At 39.0% G+C, this 22,706-nt stretch overlaps 1 protein-coding gene across 2 annotated transcripts in view; it reads left to right on the top strand.

The window, feature by feature from the left end:
* The first annotated feature begins 432 nt into the window (after positions 1–432).
* The window catches only part of LOC145447643 (protein FAM135A-like), a 32,990-nt gene continuing 10,716 nt past the window's right edge, over positions 433–22,706 (top strand). The window contains exons 1-19 of one of the 2 annotated variants that reach the window (XM_080325888.1): positions 433–615; positions 887–991; positions 1,900–2,020; positions 2,484–2,554; positions 4,129–4,222; positions 5,013–5,095; positions 6,046–6,145; positions 7,381–7,525; positions 8,625–8,702; positions 10,016–10,065; positions 10,867–10,983; positions 12,112–12,218; positions 15,139–15,293; positions 16,272–16,394; positions 17,464–17,626; positions 19,917–20,041; positions 20,926–21,060; positions 22,035–22,149; positions 22,209–22,395. In XM_080325888.1, the coding sequence (XP_080182014.1) occupies positions 539–615; positions 887–991; positions 1,900–2,020; positions 2,484–2,554; positions 4,129–4,222; positions 5,013–5,095; positions 6,046–6,145; positions 7,381–7,525; positions 8,625–8,702; positions 10,016–10,065; positions 10,867–10,983; positions 12,112–12,218; positions 15,139–15,293; positions 16,272–16,394; positions 17,464–17,626; positions 19,917–20,041; positions 20,926–21,060; positions 22,035–22,149; positions 22,209–22,395 (2,151 nt within the window). In that variant the 5' untranslated portion in view covers positions 433–538. The remainder of the gene's footprint in view (positions 616–886; positions 992–1,899; positions 2,021–2,483; positions 2,555–4,128; positions 4,223–5,012; positions 5,096–6,045; positions 6,146–7,380; positions 7,526–8,624; positions 8,703–10,015; positions 10,066–10,866; positions 10,984–12,111; positions 12,219–15,138; positions 15,294–16,271; positions 16,395–17,463; positions 17,627–19,916; positions 20,042–20,925; positions 21,061–22,034; positions 22,150–22,208; positions 22,396–22,706) is intronic. The other variant, XM_080325889.1, reaches the window with a different exon arrangement.

The following is a 22,706-nucleotide window of genomic DNA, read 5'->3' as shown; positions in this document are numbered from 1 at the left end:
TTTATTTCCTTATCGCACGAGAAGAGATGAACATTTAGAAACAAGCAAGTGATAACTAATAATTAGGCTACGTGGTATAGTGAAGAGATATTGGAATCATCCAGTTCAATGCAGCTGAGCTGAATTACCACTGAATTCTGAATTGAAGATAGAAAAACAAGTTCAGGCTATTTAAAGAAATATATATCATCTACGTATAAGATCTCATGTTCATAATTAGGCGATACTATTGAGATAAGAAGCAGCTAAAGAACACACAATATATCCAATGACTTATATATTGCAGCTGGGGAGAGCTGTCGTTCTGTTCAAGCAAGTCATTTGATATAATGGTAACTACGATCTCGATCTGAATTCTGGATCATAGTAATTGTTTCTATTGATTAACCTGAAGCACGCTGCAGATGTATGACCATGATTCAAATTTTTTTTGATTAAATGTACTTCGTAATTTTAGGTGGAAGTTACATGTAATATATATTAAAAAGTGTGATACCCGGAATTTTGGTTGAATCGTTTTTTACTGTGACTAAGGCATATGGAAGATCTACAAGCAACTGTTGAAATAGCTGTGGATTTAGGTCGACTTTGCAATGTGGATTTATTTCAAAGAGGGTGAGTAACTGTCATGGACATGTCAAGATCATTACGGTATCAAGAATTTGTTATATCTGTATTCTAAGTTAGAATTTGTTAAAAGCATGCAAAATGTGCCATGCAATATTATTATTCTAGAAAAATGTACCGCAACTGGACAGCTTACGTTTCCATTTATTAATTTTGGCGTACATTTGGGTATCTCCGATTCTCTGAGACTATTCAATCCAATTTACCTTGTTTCAGGCGAAACATTCTTCAAATTTGACTTTCTGCTTTATTTTTGCAGATTTTATCAAGTTGCTATCAAGCTACTGGAGCCATCTCACCCCCACGCTAAAGCGGAGGTGCACATTATCAAACCTGATGACGCTGATCATTTTTGCCCATCAAGGTATTTTTGTGTTCTGCAATTACTAAACTATATTTGCATACAAAAAAGGAGCTATTTATGATGTTTGTATGCTATGCTATACATATTGACTTATAGGCCAACTGCTAATTCTGAGACTACTTCAAAATGCTTTTGTTTCTTTCCCAGTTGATTTTTTGCAACCCAGAATTGTAGGCCGATTGCATGTTAAAAATAGCTGATTGGCATTAGATATGGCAATAGCAAATGATTTCAGTGAAATATTATCTGTTCAGAAATTTGAAAATAATCGATGATGTGGTAAGGTACTTATCTCTAATTGATCATTCCATGTGAAGGAATTGCCTGTGCTAAAGTTCAGACATCTGTAATTTCTTTACTTAGCAGGCAGAGTCTTTTTATTGAATGTTTACCCTATTTTTAGTGGCATGTTCTTCATTTAGGCCTACGGTATGGAATCGGATAATGGCTACATCGGTGATACCCAATAATTTAATCTCAGTAGACCGTTCATAGTGTGAAAACTCAACTGTGGCCCACCAAAAGGGAGTAGGAATCAGTTTGTTCTGAAAATGCTGCATTTTAATTAGTAAAAATTTGTAATAAGTTGAGTGGATCGCTAAATCGGTGAGGTCCCATTTCGTATAGCGTGAAGTGGAGAGAATGACACTCGGAAGTGTCTTGTGATGACGATGAATTATTGTAGAAATTGCGATCACGTCATGCGTCATCCATTGGATCAAAGCTATTCTTTACCTTCATAGCCGCTTTTCCGACAAAATTCAGGCAACGATGATGTTAAAAAATATGTTTTCTATCTTACATAGACTTTACATAGACTGTCGTTCAGTTTTGATTGTAGTCTGCTATTGGCTAATTAGTACACACATTATACGGAACTTGGCATTATTTGGTAACTTTTCATTTAGAGTACTGGATGATGGACTCGGCGCAGTGTCAAAGTGCCTACAAGTGTTGTATAAACGTGAAGAATGTCAGCTGAATCACACTTTTCTATTTCGCGTTCATTGTCTGCTAGACAGTCAAAAGGTGAAATTTTCTTGCATAAGACATCTGTTTTAATCACAAATCTAATTATAGAATAGAATGAAATGGACCTTATTAATTACATGTGAAGGCCTGTCATGATACAAATCGCATCTTGATATGACAATGACAACTCGCGTGTGTTGGTCTGACATCTTCATTTCACGCCTATGTAGTCAAGTATAGCCTACCTTCATTGGGTCAGGCTTCAACTTCGTGTCATGAACATGTATAATGTTGTGTTACACTGAGAAATGCAGATGCCCTTGTCAAATACTTCATGCCGTAACCAATCATTAAAGTCACTTTAATACACCGTAACTGTAGGGCTCTCCATTTAACATGAACCATCCGCTAGATTTCTTTGTATTCTACCACATAGTGTTTGCTTTTTTACCACCGGTACTACTATTTTACATAGTTTTGCTGCATCAGTACTGCCATATAACCATAGAACTATTTTCAGATCATGGAATGTTTAAAAAGGATCAATTTCATAATCGAAGTCTCTCTTCATTTTTCCAATTCCGATGATTTGTAAGTAGCATCCTGTGTGGTTTCGGTATTCGGTATTCGGAACAGGTTATTACAACTCGCAGTGTCTATGCTAGTCCAATTGCTCTCCACTTTATGACTTGCTGACTTGTTTCTAACTATCTATTGGGATGCATTTTATGTATATTTCAACAATCACCCATGAGTCCAAGATTATTAGTTGATTAGTTACAGCTTGATTACCCCTAAAGCACATGATTGGTTTTTCTGGTTACGTAGTATCTTCGATTTTTTTTTTTCTGTATTAAAAGGCTCTTTATGGATTCTATCTTGAAAATTTAATTCACAGTATTGCGTGGACTTCATTTTACTTTTTAAACCTCGTGGATATCCATCTATACAACATATATACTCTGGCACGTGTGCATCTCTGAATTTGAAATGAAGTATTATTAGGGCACAGTGTCAATGAGATAGTGGGCTTAACATAATCAATGTGACACAATGAAAGATAATTATCTCATTGCTGACCTCATACTTACGAATTTATGTTACATCACTATAATTAATCACCATGTCCAATTCTCAAAATGTATTGTCAATTGTGTCATGGTATGACTGGCCTGACTGGCATAATACTCACTCACCAGGAAGAAAGTTATCTTATTATGAATGTTGAGTTGTGAGTTGTATTAAGTATTTATGAGTTATATGACTGGTTCACAATTCTTGGCATTGGAACTTTGGACGTTGGCCTCGATATACTTAAAGTGCAGACACAAAGTCAATGGACGGAATTGCTTACTCTGTTTATTGGGTAGGCTACTCTTTCTATACTTCCACTGCTTGTCCTATTGTTTTTCTTGGACATTAGTCGCATTTAATAAACGCAAGAAATCAAATATCTTTTATCCCTTGGCATTTTGTCTGGTTTTCGTGAATTTGCATTGTGTTATCACCTGACTCGCCAGCTCAATATTGTTTACCTAGTATTGTTTTAGATTACCCAGCAATACATGTCATTTTGAGTTATTCATTACAGTGCATCTGTATTCCTCAGAATTTTCTAGAACTATGGTGAATGAAAACGTAGTTTTTATTCCAAATGACTTGATATATCTTATAGTTTCCTAATCGAATACTTTTCAAACCGTTTGTTTTCAACTGGAAAGCAGTTTCAACCAGGTCATGAAAATTACTGTATCTAGTTACGTTTGCGTAGTTTCTTCAGTTAACTGTCTTCTTGCTTTATGTAACGTCAACAATCAACATCCATGACTATTTCCAATATCTCGGGAAGCAGATACTAGCAGTTATTCGCCAGGTGGCTAGTTTGACTTGGTAACTTGATCCAACCACCAATATCATGTTGAATTCCTACCTTTCAGGGTATTCAAGGTAGACTATCGCATAATTGTTCTGTAAATTCTAGTTTTCATAATAGGGATGAGATTATTGCCACTCACTACCGTGACCAGGAGTCATGATCTGGTTGATCATAGAGTTACTCGAAATTCTTTGTTACACAGGCCTAATGCCTACAGTATGATCATTGATAGCAACACCTGCTTATCATCCAAAATTTATCTATCAGTAAAGTTCACTTTATATTTAAGACCGGATGACTTGACTCAATGCATGGAGGAAGTCAGTAAGAAGACTTTGAAGCTCGAATTGGATCTTATGTACGGACTCTTCGCTAACACCATGGTTTGTAATCTTTATGATTGAGAAATTTTTCTCAATATCTGATAGCGTACTATCCATTAATCGTTAGTATGCAGATGCGGTCAAAGTGGTCAGCATTGCTGCTGAGGTCAAAGTAGATGTACCACTTTTAAATAGAATATTAAAGGTCTGTAAATTTCTCAAAGTAGATTTGGTCACGGGGTCGCATGCATTTATCCATTAATCAGAGGAGGGTGCTTTCGATATTGCAAGTGTATCTTTTTGTGTGACTAACACAAACCGACTAGTGACACTGAAAATAGGTATCGATCTTCAGATAAATATATTCAATCACTGTGATGCAGGGGCTATTTCGATGGGTTCTTACGGCAATTTCACTCGTAAAAATGATGCAAATTCATCAAAAAAAGGCTTTGTACTTTTCAAAATTTGCAGTGTAAAAGATGAGTAAATATAAACGTTAGGCAAAACCTAATTGAAAAAGTGGAAGTAATTCGTTACTAACTATCTTTGTAAATAGTAAATACGCTGATAGTAGTTTCTGTCACGGTTAGTAATGCCATACAAGGTATGGAATATCCCCCTGGTGATTCTCTATTGCTCCCTTACTTGCTTTTAATTGGTTTTGTTTGTGAGACACCCGAACTTTCCCATACAATCCCTTTTGTCCTAATTCTCTTGGATTGATCGCATTTCTAAAACGATTACCGACTTTTCACGCAATCTGCATTCCTAATTGATTCCGTTTAGAAATTCTTTCCACTAATCTACACGTTTTACCAGTTCGCCAATGTTTTAATCACTTTCGCAGGTTCTGTTCGACTACGGATACATGGCGGCTGTTGAAGTTACCATTCATGCGTCGCTTGTAGCTCTTCATCAACCTTTCGTGACGTAAGTTGTGCGGTTTGTTAATTATTATCGTAACCCTAAATCCAGAGATCGTAAAGGCCTAGTTTTGCATATAAAACTGAAATCTGTTCAAGTAGTACATAAGTAAAACCTATTGGAGCATTATGTAAGGCCTACTTCTTTACTAACCACCTCTTGAATGTAGATTGTTAAGTTGTGCACCCACCAAATGGTTAGCTTAGGCCCTAAGCCTTAGGGCAGTGGTTCTCAACCTTTTTGTCTTTGCGGACCCCTTTTGGGTTGTCACGGACCCCGCGAACCCCCAAAGTTTTAGTTCAAATTCAGCTCTATTACCGTGCATCCGGCATCTATCTTGTGCAAATATTAACTGTAGGCTAGTGATAAACAGCAACAAAATGACCTTTCTTGAAATTTACATCATACTATTTATGTAGAATTTGGGAAGAAGTTCATTATTTCAAAGCGAATTCTGTCGCTGCATTTATTGAAATACACTGCCGTGCCTCAGAAATGTAGGTAGTCGATTTGACATGAACGAGTGCCAAAAACCCATTAATTTCCACAAAGATAGATGATGGCGAATGTAATGCTTGCGACGACACCTTTAGATCTGATCGCAACATGCATGGCACCAAAATAACGTCCAGCCAAGTCATTTCTATGTAGCAGCTCGTCTTGAAGTGGAATAGTGGTTTTGTATATCACGGGATAAAGTGGATTTTTTGCAAGCAAATTTATTCCGAAACCCCAACAAAACATCTCTAAACAGCGATACATGTTTGTATCAGTATGTCATTTGCAATTTGGCGATTAAAATGAGTTGGTACAGCAGAATATAATATCTCAGACTCGGAAAGCCATTCTGTTTACGCGTGTCCTCAAGTTTTAGCAGTTATGGAGCGAAGCTGTTTCGTGCTTTCTGTAATTAGAAGAAAGTAGAAAACTAGGCGCTTTACTATTTCTAATTTTAGAATGCCAGGCTTGACGCAGAGTTCAAAAGCGTCCGGAGTCGAACCGTCAACGTTGGAGTCGATTTTGTTCAGGCCCCTGCCTGGAATGAGCGCCGGACAGGTAGGACACAAAGCTAACTGGGTAACGGTAGACTTGTGATTCACATCGTTAAGAAGTCTCAGGCAATGGTGAAGTTTGTGACCAGACATTCGCGAGACATCCCTGACGATTAGTTTGTTTGTAACACAGCATCCATAACATGCATCACAAAGCAACATACGTTAGTGGAAACGGCATTTCAGAAAGCAATGTTCAATCCTCAACACTCTCGCAAAGTGCGATGAAATGTAGGTTCGGTCGAAGAAATACCGAATTATCTCTAGTGCGGGGCGTAACTGGGGTTGTTTTCTTCGTTGCCGCTAAAAGGTTCATAGTTTAACTTTCTCGTTCATCCGTACTGGTATGGCGACATGGTTCATCGATACTTGAATACTCAAGTCAACTCAAAGTCGAATACTCGCTCGATATTACTCAGCCCTAGTGATGTGCGAGTGATTTTCTAATCTGTTTCCTAATCTAGAATGATGCAATGATAGATTTCAGAGACTAATTCCTATTGATCCGATAAGGATTCAGTGCGCGATGGTGCGTATTAATGAATGATGTAGCGTCAAAAAACAACCCAACAAACAATATGTTCATATTGCCGAATTTATTCCACTCGAAACTGTGTTCGACTGACTCTCATCAGCAGCAAATGTCAGTTGGCTGAATACAGTCAACGAAATTTGAAATACACAATTTTGTCGCAGTGACGTGACAATGTTATGATATCATTTTTAGTTTACAATGACTGAATTCTTTCCGAGCGTCAGTTGAAAATCTTACAGCGGAATAGATTTGGCAATATGCAATATTGCCACATGTTGGTTTGTTGCAATATCGAATTTCGGTAATTCCAGAAGCCTGTTTGAAAACCAATACCAGCACTTTTCAAAGTAGGAAGATTGCATTATCGACAAGTTGCAATATTATCTATTGACCTGTCTTATCCTGTATCACAGGACTTGCTTGTCATGATTATGGATAATCTTCTCCCCTTGGTTTCACATTCACGGCGCTATCTAGATTTCTGTCAAACCGTGCTCATTTATAAATGTGATTATGTCTGCCTTATTAGTGTCATCATTTTGTCGATGGTTGGTGACAGTTGCTACAACAGGATGGCGTTTATCCGATTGATCGAACCCTGGCCCAGTTCAAAAATTCGATCTTGGCTCATTTCCAATCGATTGATTTTTGAAAGCTATTTCTCTAGTGTGGCACATTTTATTGATGAAAGAATATTTCAACAGGCTGGCGACTACAACGTTCGTATGTCCAATGCAATATCGGTGCACGCAAAGTTGGCGAAAATCCTCCTAACGGTCTATGCGAACATGCAAAACTATTACATTACGCTATTAAAATCGTTGCCAGTCAAATTTCAGGATCCCGAAGGTATGACTCCTGTGGATCAATAACTGTCTTCCAGCACAGCTGGCCATATATCCGATATTGATTGTGGACGTGGTGTGACGCCATTCCTTAATATCGATGCACTGATTCATGACCCGGTTTGTTTTTGTTTATATTCACTGCCTCATTTTATAATGATGTCATACCGCCATCCATTTGATACTAATGATAATCTCGCTTTTGCAAGCCTGATTAACTTTGTGTTGGAAATTAGTGCTTGTGTGTGTTTCTGTGTTGTTAGACGCGATGCATCTGGTTTGTTTTATTCTGTGTTGAGTGGAATGTTACTAATCTATTTAATGCAAATATGTTTTCGTGTATGAATTGGGATTTTCGTAGTTGAAAACATATATGATAGCCGTGGGGCATTTCATGAGTTCTGTGCATTATTAGCCTCTTATAGGTTTGGCTAAATGCTGAAGTCATCATAATTGTATCTATCGGGTCAGGTCGAGGGTCAAAATTCAAATCTGGGGACTTCGAATCGGTTTCAAGACGTCTTGGACTTTTTAAACTTTTTGGCTAAGGCAATAACACGGAATTTCTAGTATCGTTCGAACAATGAGGAATAGAATTGAATGATTGAAATAGCATACTGTTGACAAAATATTTGTTCGTCGAGGTTATGAAGCTTGGGCATGGTCAATTAGTACTGAACAAATTTGATAATTACAGTAATGGAGGGAAATTTTGAAAAATTTCTAAACTCTACACAGCCCATAATATTTCAGATCTACCGTTTCCGTCGCTTGCATTAAGTGGGGTGTCATGTTACTAAAGTTTTTGTTAACGATCAACGTTTGACAATGCATAGCCCAAATAAGGCAAGCAATACACGACATCATCCTGAATGTTACAGAGTAGGCTTGTTTATGTCGCCAAACCTGCCGTTTTGGATTTTCCAGCGTATGTACTGCATGCAGCCTCTGAATTTGTGTACCCCCGCATTAACTGTGTATTGTTTTATATGTCGGATCCTCGGAACGAGCCACTGCACGGTGTGATTTTCGATACGTTGCTAACCTTGTCACGTAATCCGCGTGTGTCTGTAAGCGCAAAGCTTGTTTCTATGTGTTCACAGTTCTGTCCAATATCCAGCAAGTCAGCAGCCGTCTGTACGCGCGAGAATTCCAGCCGGACCTCTGCTCGCTTGCGATCGGTAATTGCGTTGAGGCGATTTTGTGATCATGCCTTTCGTAGCTTGAGATTCAACGCTCTTTAAGCGGTATTTGATTCGCGTAGTGGGCCTTACCTCTCCCATATTGTATTTTCACGACCACTGTTGCTATGTTAGTGCTTGGCCTCAGTGAAACTTTGTTTGTAGTTAGGTAGTTGGATTGCTGAAGTTTTCTTTAGTTGCAAATGTGGCTATGTCTGTGTGCAGTAGTGTGTTGTTCATAAATAAACTCGTTCTCAAATTTCACTGGGGAATCCATGAAATTGATATCTTGCCTAAAATAACCATGTACCGGTACGTCAAATTTGGCTTATTTGCAGCCCATGGAAGAGAAATCCTTGAAGTAGAAAATTTGGGATTTTATCATTGAGCTAGACAAAAAATTGTTGCTCAATATTTGCTAACTTGAAGTAACGTGTACTGAACTTGCATGTCTTGACCCTCATAATTGCCTGGAATCCGGAGATAATGGCGTATATGTGAAATGAATTTGGCACCAATTCTATTGAAAGAAGTAACAGTACCGGTACCAAAAAACGAACACGTGCATTATCATAAAGCATACAATGTAAATCAACAAGGAAAAGCAACACCGTCACTCTGCGTATGGCGTAAAATGGAAACAACATGGAAGTAGTGTGCCTTATACGGAAGTAATTGCGGTTAATGTTTTACGCAAAGGTTTCCAATCCTACCAATATAGCTACGCTGTGCGCGGTGTAGGCTTATGCCATTTCCCAGATCACCCATTTGATCAAATCCTGCAAAGATCGTTTTCGTGTTCAATGCATATCCCTACCATAAGATCAAATCGGATGTAGAAATATGTCTTCAACTTCTGTAGAAAAAAATCATTATTGTAATTTAGCAGGTGGGCTAAAGTAATGGACTCGGTAGGTATGATCTGATATTTTCCGACACATTTTCTGCATACCAAATGCTTTTTGGCAATCGTTACTTTACCGGAATCCTATCGGTACTAGCCACGAATTGCAAATATATACATATTATCACAATTCTACAGATTGTCACTTGTCAGGACCACAGTAATGGCTCGATATGAAGCATAGTGTGACTAATTATTCGTGAAAATACAATATGCCGTTTCGTTTTACATCATAGCTCATGGGTCGGGCTCAGATGTCATCGCAATCGCGTCGTTAGTAGTTTCAATCACATCTTCATTTCTGCATGGTGCATGTTGTTCCTGACGCATGAATTTACTAATGTGATCGATAATTTTGATGAATTGATGCCGTGTGACAGGCCGTTGAAGTATTGTTATGCACGTTTAGGTTCGGTAGACGTCACAAATCGACTGAGCCAGATGACTTCGCAGTTACAGGTGACCTTGAATTCTGAATAACTGCGTATTGAAACACATATTTGTCGTGTCTTAGCCGCTAGATTATTATTGATTGCGCACTAGGGCTCTTCAAAAATGACTTTTTTCTCAAATCGCACTGGCTACTTGATAAAATTGTTAGGTTACCTAATTTAAGCCTACACACCAAATTTGGTTCAATTCCAACCAGTAGCCGCATTGTTACAGGAGAAGAAAGTTTCTATTTATTATATAAAAATGAATGATAAAAAATTTGAAAATTTTCTGTTCACCCCATGAAAGTGTTAGTTTGTCTATAGAAACGATCTTCGCCACATTTGGTTCAATTTCAAACCGTGGAAGCGGAGTTATTGCCGTCGAAATATTTGGATTTGAATAAAATAGTATTTAGGGTGACCAATTCTTTAATTATTTATTATAGTGGTGCGTCTGGTGCCCACCGTAAATACTATTTTATTCAAATCCAAATTTTTCGACGGCAATAACCCCGCTTCCACTGTTTGAAATCGAACCAAATTTGGTGAACATCGTTTCGTTTCTATAGACAACCTAACACTTTCATGGGGTGAACAGAAAATTTTCAAATTTTTTGTTATTTATTTTTATATAATAAATAGAAACTTTCCTCTCCTGTAGCAATGCGGCGACTGGTTGGAATTGAACCAAATTTGGTGTGTAGGCTTAAATCAGGTAACCTAACAATTTTATCAAGTAGCCAGTACGATTTGAGAAAAAGTCATTTTTGAAGAGCCCTATTGCGCACGTTTCGTTTCGATCTCTCACGGCAGTTCTCTATTGCAGCGAATGCACACCCTAGAGGAGATTGTCAGTCAAGTTAACATGAATCTTGCGTCGACGTGCTCCTTGCTGCTGGGTCTTTGGTCCCATGTTATCGAGTCGTCCTGCCAGAACTATCGTGTAAGTGCCTTGTCGCTATTTGAAATCGCCTGTAATCAAACACACATGTCCAACCCCTGAAGATATTTGTATTGTGTGCAAAGGCTGTGAAAGTAGTCAGCGCGTCGCTATCAATTACAAGTATAATTCGTGATTTAAAATACATGACAAAACTAGCAGTAGAAACCAGGATGGGCTGATGACTTGAGTCGAGATTTTTTGATGACTCGACTTGGCTTGAGTCGGTCTGTGTATTGACTCGGCTTGTACTCGAGTGATTGTGCTTGACTCGGACCAAGTCATATGACTTGAAAATCGGATGACCAAGTCCGTCGTCTCATTGTGAATTTCCAAGAGTAATAAAGTAACCATACTAATGGTGTTTCGTCTATTAGTACTGGCACTTGAAAATCCGACCAGAAACTGTTCAAAGTAAGGAAAATTGGTATATTAAAAATGCGAACCATTCGATATCATCATGCAGAATTGTAAAAATTAGGTTTAACAAGACTTTAATTCGAAGCTATTTTCAACACAATGACTTTGTCTCGGACTTGACTCGGTTGGGAATTGAAAATAACTCGAATTGACTCGAATATAAACTATAAGAGTGAGATTGACTTGTAATTTGGTTACAACCCTGGTAGAAAGTAAAGGGTTGCATACTTTTAGCGGGAAATTGTTGCCACTATTCAAAATCGCAAGATAGGAAAAGTAAGTTGTCCTGAGGAAACAACTGCTCAAGTGGAAGAGTAGGTAGGCGAAGCCTGCTTGCGTACTCCGAAAAAGTAGAAGTACTCAATCTATGTTATTCTCTCAGTCCTGCCATAGTGACAAAAATGATAGGGGCAATCCTATGCTAAATGGCCTGTGTCTGGCATTGGTTGTTTCATTTGCCCATGCCAAATCCAAGGTAAATGACCCGATTTAGTGTAACGTGGGTCGAACCACCCGCTGTCCAGGGCCGTCTTAGAAATTTGATCCGTTTAACAGAGGCAATCGGAAATAACTTCGCAGAATCATGCCGAAAAATTGTGGCCGTTAAATATCCTTTCCTTTGCTCAACCCATAGATTTTCGTGTGGCGTTGATCCTTGAGTGCAGTCCATTTTACGCATAGACTTCAACTTCCGGTATTTCATTTCCACAGGTCCGCAGACAGCTGGCGCAAAAGTATCACAAACAGCGAGTGAAGAGATTTCAAGACGGATTTTTTACGACAGAAAACCCAAGGAATGCTCCTTTCGATGAAAGCAGGTACGATAGGTCACTTGACTCATATTCTTTGTAGATTTACGTAGCAGTTTAAAAACAACCTGTTGAGAGCGCGTGGCTCGAGTATTGGCAGCTTTCTTGACCACTATTCCACTAATGCAGGGGTGGGCAACATACGGCCCGCGGGCCGGATACGGCCCGCGGGCCGGATCCGGCCCGCGAAGGGATTTTGTCCGGCCCGCGGACAGTTTTCCGTCTTACATGATAATGTGGCCCCCGGCCCCAGTCTTCCGAGATACTTGCTTACATACGTCACATTTTAGTGACTGTATGTCATTATACACATTTATGCGCAGCGAGCGAGGGTGGCGCTTATACGCGTAAGTTCGTCGAAGCGAGAAGACTTGTTGCATTATCGCCATTTACGATATACTAAACCCTAATGTCATTTGTGGTAATTATGGTGTCTGTCGACTACAATGGTCATTTACACCAGGCCGTTTTTTTTTATTTTTGATTCCGTAACCGTTGACTTGTAGCACGGCACACGTGTAGGCTTCTGTAAGACACCGCTTATGCCAGGGGTCGCCAACTTAACACGGGTCGGGCGCCACTTTTAAATTTCGTAGAGGCCGCGGGTCGCATGAATTCAATATCGAGATAAAATTGGCCACACAGTTGAACAACCACGCTGTCTCGTCACCTACTAAACTTCAAGGAATTGATATCTTAGAACATTTGGGGTACAGGGCTTATCGAATGCCTCGAAATCCTAATTAAGGATTGCATCGTGTGTTGATTGATCAGAGAGAAGCAGACACGATGGTGCCTGTATGACAATGCTGTTCTCAAATCCACATTGTCTTCGTCATTATTGGCGAAAAATGGCTTTAAAGTTACATAGCTGTCGTTAAAATACCGTCATTAAATACGATTTATTCCTTGTATAGGTGGATAAATGGGCGAATAATGTATCGATTCAGCAATCCGGCCCGCCAAGTTCCTAATTTTCCTATATCCGGCCTGCCGACTGGAGAAGTTGCCCGCCCCTGCACTAATGTGACTGATATAAATCGTTTGATCTATTCGCAATGATTTGTCTTTGGTTGCATCTTTTCTAAATAATGCTTATTTTCTTGAATATGTTGATGCGGGTATCTATAAATAAACATGCCATAGTATGGTATTCGAGTGCAATGATGAATATCTCTGCCATTCATCACCAAATTCCAACCTGCTGTATTATATGCTTAAGGACATCGCCCTATGGCTTAAAAACTTGCTCGGTTATCGCTTTGTCCGCTTATTAGCTTATAAGTAGGAGAAACTACCCAATATTGATCGAGCGGGAAATAATTCTTCGGACTTGTCAAAAGTTATATCCCCTATAATTGATAATTTCAAGTTAAATTGTGCCGTGACGTCATTGGGTGTGATGGATTCAAGACGCGAGTTTTCTTGGTTGTGTACAGTTTACGAATTTTGTCTGATCTTGGGGGTTGTCGACTTGTTAAATATTCTTACGAATGAGGCATTGAACACACTGGTACTTTCCACGTTGACTTGAAGATTATCCCTTATGAATACATAAATACCGTTTCACGTCACTATAATTGATTAATTGAAGTTATTTTGATACCTTTTTGCGTTCCATTGCTGTGGGGAGATTATCTGTGGTGTTGAACTGTCGCCTACATTTTTTACTACCAACACTGTGTTGGAATGGGTTATTTAAATTTTGAAATTTGAGCGACCGACTGCAAACATTGCTGTTATTTTCAAGTACTGTACATGGCACAGAGATTGCAGTATGATAATCTCAGGTTCTTTTGAATTATTGAACACGAACAAAGACAACGAATGCTAATTGTACAATGGCACACATGAACATTATGCGAAAATGATGTGATAAAAAGTAAGAAACGTCCCAAGCGCTGTTTTGTTACATCCTGAATTAATCATCCCATACAGTTTTGATTCATGCTTGGAAAAGAATTGATGATACTCTATCAATGCCTAGCACGTAATTACTTATTGACCTTGCCAAGGTTCACCTTGCAAATTGTCAATATCCCACTTGGCATCACAATCTTTCATGGTTCAAGACATTGCTACGATTGATCCACGAGTCCTATTACTCACCTCTCTGTTGTCTTCTGTGAAATTGGTCACAAATCCGCGACAGTTTGCGATATAAAATTTGTAGGATTACTAAATGCATGCCATGACTGTGTGCGGTTTGCATATTTCTTACAAGCGGTCCGTTGTGAAAACTGCTTGCTCGTTGCGATGCGGTCTTACTTACCGTGAGCCTTGTAAAATGGGAAAGGTTGCTTTGTTGCTGCTCTATAATCGCTATAAGATAGACAGATTGTAGGCTATTTAAATAGAAAAGTTGTGCAATATTATATACGGTACGTGTTTCTTATATTACTTTATACAATTGAATAGTACATTCATATTGAAATGAACCCGAATATTTTCGGCTGTCACTCGTCAGGGGTAATCGTCAGCAACTAGTAGAGAATTGGAAAGAACATTGTATACCATATCAACAATCGTATCACAAAATATGACCAGCATGAAATTTCGTGAATGAGAGAGCGTTCAATGTACTATTTTTAGGTGGTACACGAACTCCTTTTGTTCATTTCAATATGAATATACTATACAATTGTATATTGAAGTTCTGTACCTCCAAGAAGCTCTTTATATTACTTTATGTACATACCGTACAATCCTAAAAGTTTGCAATTTATCGCAATTCTTATGCTCATATACTGCAAAATGTTTATTGTTTGTTTGAAACCTTGTAGGTTTGGTTCGCGATCAATTTGTCATTGAATAAGTGGGTTTATCATTCTTCGTTCCGTAAACATTCCCTCTCTCTTATCTCTATTTCTGGTAATCAGTTTTCGTCCTGCATACACTGTTACCGTTGAGAAACTCCCGATTTGGGCAGGTGCGGTATTTACAATTACCTGGCTTCGGAAATTCGTTCGTCGCGATACTTCTTGGATTTACCGGCGTTGCCCATTCACAGCGGAGAAGCCGACGGCACTACGGAGAACTTGCCCATTATATTCGAAGACATCTACACGCATCAGTGTAGAAAAGGTATGCGTGATTTGGTATATAGTGAGCTGTGTTTTTATTACAAACTTGTCTTGCTAGGTAATCTCCGTCCGGACCTTCTAATCTGTGTATTTACTGTTTGTATGCTTAGGGATCGCCCACAGGCATTTTACTTATTGCTGGCATTTTTTGAGTGTGCTGTCTGTAGACGGCTTAAGACTGTATTAGTTCTTGTATATCTTTGTAAGTGTGAGTGACTTGGTATCAGTTGAAAGGGCCAGTATATGTATTGTTACGTGTTTAATAATAGTGCTTATTAGTACTTTTATATCTCTGTATATGTGCGTGGACTTGAGGGCAGTTCAAAGGCCCGTTATAGAAGTAAATTTTTTACATTTAAAGTTTTATTCACAACATTCTTTCCTAACGTTTTTATATATAGAAATAGAAGCATGTTTGCTTTTAGGTGTGTTATAAATGCCAATTTAATGCTCGAATGGCTGATGGAATTTGTCCTAGTTTTAGTGTCATTCATACCAGTGACTCTGAATGTAATCTCTCTCGAAATATGGATTTCATATGTTCGGCGTATTGATGTCATTACAGTTAAATACATTACTCTTCTGTTACGGGTAGCCACTTATCAAGGCTAATCGCTAGGTGTTTCGGTTTCTTAGTTAATTCTGAGTAATTGTAACGCAATCACGCAAGGCTGTGTATTTTTCATGTGACAAGGCATCGGTATCGAAAACCGTGTGATGTAGACTTGGCGTGTATTTCTATGTTGCAGTCGGATGTCGACAGTAACGCTGGATTCTTAGAAAGAGATTCGATCAGTGATTCAGTGTTTCCTTTGATAGGAACGTCACAATTGTTGTGTCGTGTAACAAGATGTCAATAGTGTCAGTGTCGTTAAACAGGCCAATTGGAATGAAATTGACGTTGACGTTTTGACATTTGTAAGGGGAATAAAATAACTGTTGGTTTGTATCGAGCGAATTATCGAGTAATTGTTTTCAGATCCCTTGTTTCGCCCTAAGTCAGCGCCTAGCATATTTTCGCGGGCTTCCACTCCTTTATCATCATCCCAAGCTTCGACTGTTGAGCGTGACAATGGCTTTGTAGATGTCTCGGAAGAAATAGGTAAGGTTGTATTAAGCTCTTATTATGTATTCAGAAAAATGTAATTTTTAGCACGTGATAGCCTAAGAGTTACGGCATTGATTTATTAAATAGACTCTAAATGAATTTGGCCCTTTGAGAACCAACAACTAAGCTCATCCTTCTGTTATAGTACGGCTAGCATTTGTCAAAAGCAAATCTGTCAAAGTTAATGCGTATTGATGCATCATATGCAGTTTGTTAGACATGCAATGTCTCCCTTAAATCATTATCCATGATGATATGTTTTGCGGTGTAATCCATTTCAATTACCGGGTTGCATACAATCAATACCATCCCTGGTTAGAGTAATTGCAGTTTGAGCTCCAAGTGTCAGAGCATAAATCATTTTGAGGCTTCGTTAGTCAAAGGGTCAACGCGTCTCATTTGAATCGTTTCACTTTGCAAATGTTTCAGCAGTGTAGGCCTATATTTTTGTGAGTTTTGACTTTCCTTTTTCTGTTGTGAAGTGCTGTGTCGGCCTTTTAGTTACAGTTGTCAACGATAATTATCTATGAGGAGTGTGCAAAAAGTATGTTTGAGTCATATTTCCTGTGAGTTTAGGTTTGTAAATTATGTGTTGTTACCTATTGGTGCTCTCAATGTAAGAAATTACATCTACTTGCTCATGGTAGCATAATCAAGTAGGTTTTGCTGAAGGGGCTATAATTTTAGACTTCTTCAACCTCACAGTTTTCTGTTTTTAGGCTAAACCAGGCCTGGAATACTTTCTTTTTTGTTTACTTGGAAACCCGTAGCTCTATTTGCCGAAGCTTTCCCACTTTGCTGGACATGTCGTCATTTTTTCTGATGCCTAACCATGACTATACTATGTCTATACTAGACACTACACTATGGCTGTACTAATTATTTTTACTAACGATGATGTCGCGATTCATTGTGCAGTAGTTAAAACAGCTGACATCACAATAGAATTTTGAGGATTCAAATATGACTTTCGCCCCACTGCCTATGGCGGGCAGGCGTCAATTTTAGCTGCTGTAAAATTTTAATGCAACCCTGATTTCCTGTCTGACTCTTTACGTTCCAGGGCGAGAAGAAGTGGCAACTCATTCTCCTAACAGCGGCAGCGTCAGCAGCTGCGGCGAGGCATCGGAAACCATGGACGCCTCCGCTCCTAGGAACGAGGGCCAGTCGAGGAGGAAGAAGTATTCTGGCATTTTTCGGAAACGGAGGGGAAGTTACAAGATAAGGTTAGTGCAGGACTTGCGACTTGATTGGTGTTGAAATATTTCAATAATAATTGAGAACATATTCCTATCTACTGAGTTTTGTAATTCCAATTCGATAATATCCATTAGTTAGTGAGTAGCGATTTTTACGTGATGCGCACGGTACGAGTCACGAATGAAAGCCCACTATCAATATCACCAAAATATTTGACATACCTCAACCCGTAAAACTTGGCTCGTGCCGGGCCTTTACATTTGCACAATAAGAAAGGAATTAATGTGATGTAAATAGTGCTTGGAAGGTAGACAATAGACATAATCAGAGTTAGAACACTGCGGTCGTTGGGATTGTTGGATGGAAATGTGATCGGTTGTGACCTGTCAGCCGTCGATATAACAATATTTCTATATGCTTTCTTGTGCTTCAAAATGTTGTCAGGAAGTAATGGGGAATGAAACCAATTAGGCTTTCTTCATTTTCGGTTGTCATGTCTGCATCGATCGATCTTAAAAAAGGGTTCAATTTCTTATTTTTTGACCCGGAAATGTAACGTACTTCACAAATGCATATGCTTCGTTGATAGACGCCGATCTAGTGTCACAACTTCAGCGATGTGCAGATTTTTTGTGGTCCGTAAAATGGATTTTATTTCTCATTTCTTGTTTTGGTTGAAGGTTTAGTAATTAGTATATCGGTAGCTAGTTTGGCAGGCTATCACTGCGGCTATGCACGGAATTGGATTCAGTATATATATAATTTGATTGGTAATTATATATATACAATAATTAAAGCCTATTTTAAAAATGTTATTCATCACATTAAACATATTTCATCAAAAATGAAGTTATAAATACGGCACTGCGCTTTTTCAAGTCTACAATTTGCCGACGATCTGACGAATACTACAAAGTTACTGCGGCAAGTGTTTGACAGACTGTCTGTGTAAACGCGGACCTTATTTTACAACAGTTTTTAGCAACTTTGAGCAGTCAACCTACTTGCTGATTTCATGATTCTACCATTTCGTGATTTCATTGTCCTTGCCTAATGCCAACCCATTAAATTGATGTGTGTTATTGATTTATATGACTTTTGTTCCAATTCCAAATGGAATCACGATGTTTTGCGTGTTTCGAGTCACTTAACGTTGGAGTATTTTTCTAACAGTAATTGTACTCTACAGACTGCTCTCTTCCCCGTACTTCCTTGTATAATGTATATATGACGAATCAAACTTTAGTTTTTTTGATGGGTTCAATTTCCATTTTTCGTCGCATTATCAATCAAACTGCATTGATTTAAAATGAGCACAATTGTTCCAAAATGTCTAGCTGCTCCAGGCTTTTTTGTTTCGCAGATATGCTATTTTAGGAATCCTTGGTGTTGGTAAACTGATAATTGATTTATTTATGCATCTACTATTGTTATATTCAAGTCGTGTGCACCCTGCGCAGACATTCCAGTAATCTGTTAATGTTTGGCTTGGCTCACTTCATCACAAGTATTTCTCGCTGACTTAAGTCCGTTGTAGAAAAGCAACCATCACACTGTATCAATGTTTCGAAAATTGGCTACGAATAAGCTTACTCGACTATGATGTGATCCTGAATGTAATTTATGTTTTCCCCTTCCTGGACGTGCTTTTTTAATTTGAAAACTGCTCCCACTTACAGCTATTGTAGATAAAGTGGCCATCACTGTTAGTGGTAACTCTCCATTAAAACCGATTTTTCAACAATATAGTTATGAGGGGAACAGTAACCAAGTACTGCTGCATTTTTCAAGTACTGAAGTACAGATTCTTAATTGACCATGTTTTAGACTACTTCGACTTCCACGTAACAGTTTTTAGGCAAATATATACTCTACTCTCTGTTTTTTTTTAAATTAGACCGTTGTTTACGGACATGCTTGCACCACATTGTCACAACAATCTGGCAAAACAGCCCCCCCCCCCCCACTTGTCAAGGCAAATGAATAACAAGCAGGCAGATTGAATCTAGATTTGTGTTACGGTATGTCAGTCATATTGAGTTGTTTGCACCCTGCCAAATTTTTTGAAACTACTTGCTTGAGGACTTGCAAATTTTCGTTTTATACTTTGTTTTCTACTTCTTTTGCCGTGTATTTGAAATTGCTACTTCTACTTGCAATCGAGTAGAAGTTTACGGTGTTACCTCTATCTCTACTTGAGTACCAAGTATGACAACTTTGACCCCATCTCCTAGTTACGGTATTCCAATTGGTTTTGCTGTTATCCCTTATTGCCAATTCCCGATAGACGATTCACTTTGGAATACAATACCGCAGGTCGCAAAGGCTCAGCGTGTCTGATGATGAATCCACAAAGGTGACGCTGGCCGAATTTTTATCGAGCATAGACGGCACGAGCCCGCCGACCGGCAGTCGCAAATCGTCGTCGACTTCATCGGAAAGTGAGTGTCGCCACCGCTATGAGCGGGGCCGTAATGACTCGAGTCACGATTTGACTTGAGTCAATTTGTGTATAGGTTTTAGTAATAAGTGACGCATATTTATGAACGTATTATTGCTATTACAACATCGCTGCATGAACGCAAAAGTGACATTGGAGTATTTGGTTGTATTAAGTTTAACTTAGTTAAGTAATAAAATTCTTCAACCAAGTCGTATGGTTCTAGTTTTGGACGTACAAGACAGGCATTTCATTGTACCTTCCAAAGAATAGTAAGATATCTCATTACCCTATTCGTTTTTCGCATATTAGTACTGGTTCCTGAAAAATAGGTCCTGAAACTGTTAAGAGTGAGGAAATCGGTATATTATGAATGTGAGGCATTCGATATCACCTAGAGTTCTAGAAAATGGGTTGAACATAAGGTTACCATGCATCCTCCTCTAGGAGGATTTGTCCTCCTTTTCAGCCTAGAATGCCCAAAAGACCACGAAAGACGTTAAAGTTTGGCCTAGAAGACAGACGACAGGATACGCAGTTAAATATCTCAAAATCAGCTGTTTTCAATTTCGGTAAATTAACATTCATGATTTGAAGTGTCCCCTTTCCCGATTCCAAAATCTGGTAACAATAGTTGAACATGACCTGAGTTTGAAACTGATCAGTGAACATAATGACTTGAACTGGGACTCGAGTCTCAACACTGTGACTAGGACTCGACCATCTGCTCCCCGACTTGGACTTGGACATGACTCGGTGGTGAATCGGAAATGACTCGACTTGATTCGAGTCAAAACTAAAAAAGTGTGATGGACTTGTGACTTGCTTACAACCCTGGCTTTCAGCGAGTCTTTGGTAGTGACGTTCGGATATTAAATACGACAGAATCGACGAAGTCGAAGCCGGCATCCATTCGAAAGCACGCAAAAGTGAAAGTTTCGCGTTCCTACAACGACGCTGCTGTGCACAAGACAAAGAAACGGTCCGATCCCCATCACAGACGCAGTTTTGACGGCGCAGGTATCTTTCGTGTTTGTGCAGTTACTACTAGGCATAGGCACACTGATTGGCTTCGAGCACTATGAGGACCTATTGAAATTATATGCACCTTTTTGGTAACAGTGATATATATTGTCAACGAGAATAGTAGTTTCGACACGTTCTAAAAAAAACTCCGGGAACATTGAAACCTCGATCGGCCGTAGAACTATAACTGAAACTCACCGTAGGCATTAGGTTCTCTCTCTCTCTCTCTTTCAGTAAATTTGGCACTTTGAGTTAGCCGTTAGAAATTTAATAACTGTTGTTGTTATGAAAGCTGTGCATCAATATCTTGATAATAAATTCAAAAGTAACTGTTTCGCTGGATATGAGCGCGAATTGTGATGTACCGCACTCGGTGAATTCGGCTTGTTGAATTTGGCACTCGGCGTCAGATATGTATTTTGGTCTGTTAATGCGGTGAGTTGCGACCCATCGACGGGTCGCGGATCCATTTCAGGCGGGTCGCGAAGCATTTCTAAATGCTGCAGTTTTCTATTCAATATATTTGGGGCTGCTTCGGCTGTGATGGTATGCCAACAATCTTTTAATAGATGTGATAGCGCTCAGTTTTATAAGTATACATGAATTTTTTGGACTTTTGACCATATTTACATGTGGCGCTTGGGAATAGGTACCTTATACTTCAGTTTTAGGTATTTCTGAATATTTTCAGAACAGGAAAATCTAATATGCAAGATCAACTGACGCATTAATAGTAAAATGCATGCGTATACATTGTTTGTTTCTAGTTGTTCGGTTATATCACATTGTGGGCCGCACAAAAAAACTGGGGCTGAGATAGGATGGGAAGTACTGTTTCAATGTGTTCGGTTATGGGTTGGGATTACGATTAGGGGCTGTCGTGTTCCAAATTCAACATACCGAATAAACTAGCGACTCCTCTCTCTCACACCGTAGTTCCTATTTCCTGTCATCCGCGTCTTCCACAGTTGTAGAGCAAAGTTTCATATCCGGGCCGCAAGCCGGTAACGGAGACGGAATCACGTCAGAAGACACCAATAAAGTCCTATCGAGAAGTTATTCGTCTTCTGCCTTAATTTCCAAGTAACTACTTTTGCTTTCCAAACGGTGACATCGTGGTTGATTACATGTTTTCTTACTAGCTCCATGTCTCGGTCGAGTCTTGAGGCGTCCGACGGTATCTCCAGGCCTTTGGCGCGTGGTTTTTCGACGAACGCCAACCGCAAAGCCGAGAGCCGTTTTCGGGCTTACCTGCGATCGGAGACGTCGGAAGAACCGGAATCTGGGATCAGCGAAAAGACGGTGGTAATGCCGGCGAATCCCCTTATCGTGAGTCGATGTTTATCTTGTACCTCTTAATATCACGACCAGGGACAGCATAATGATTTGAGTCAAGTAGAGAGGTTATTTCTTCGAGTACTAAAATTACACACTTTTTACTGAGAATTGTAAAATTGCTGTTAAGTGATCAGCAGGGCGATTTTTTTTAACATGTCAGAAAAAGTCGAAATGTCAAAATTGTAGTGTTAGGTCAAAAAATTGTCAAAATTGTTTGCAAAGTCAAAATGTTTGTGCGACCTGCATTTCGTTGGTATCGTAGATGTTTCCACTGTCGGTAAACTTATCATTTGACATTTTGC

This window comes from Botryllus schlosseri, chromosome 10, assembly GCF_051294905.1.
Source record: "Botryllus schlosseri isolate E-star chromosome 10, Bs_hap1, whole genome shotgun sequence".
In the NCBI taxonomy this organism is placed as follows: Eukaryota; Metazoa; Chordata; class Ascidiacea; order Stolidobranchia; family Styelidae; genus Botryllus; species Botryllus schlosseri.
The sequence above is the reverse complement of the archived record's forward strand: the minus strand, read 5'-3'. Positions and strand labels throughout refer to the sequence as shown.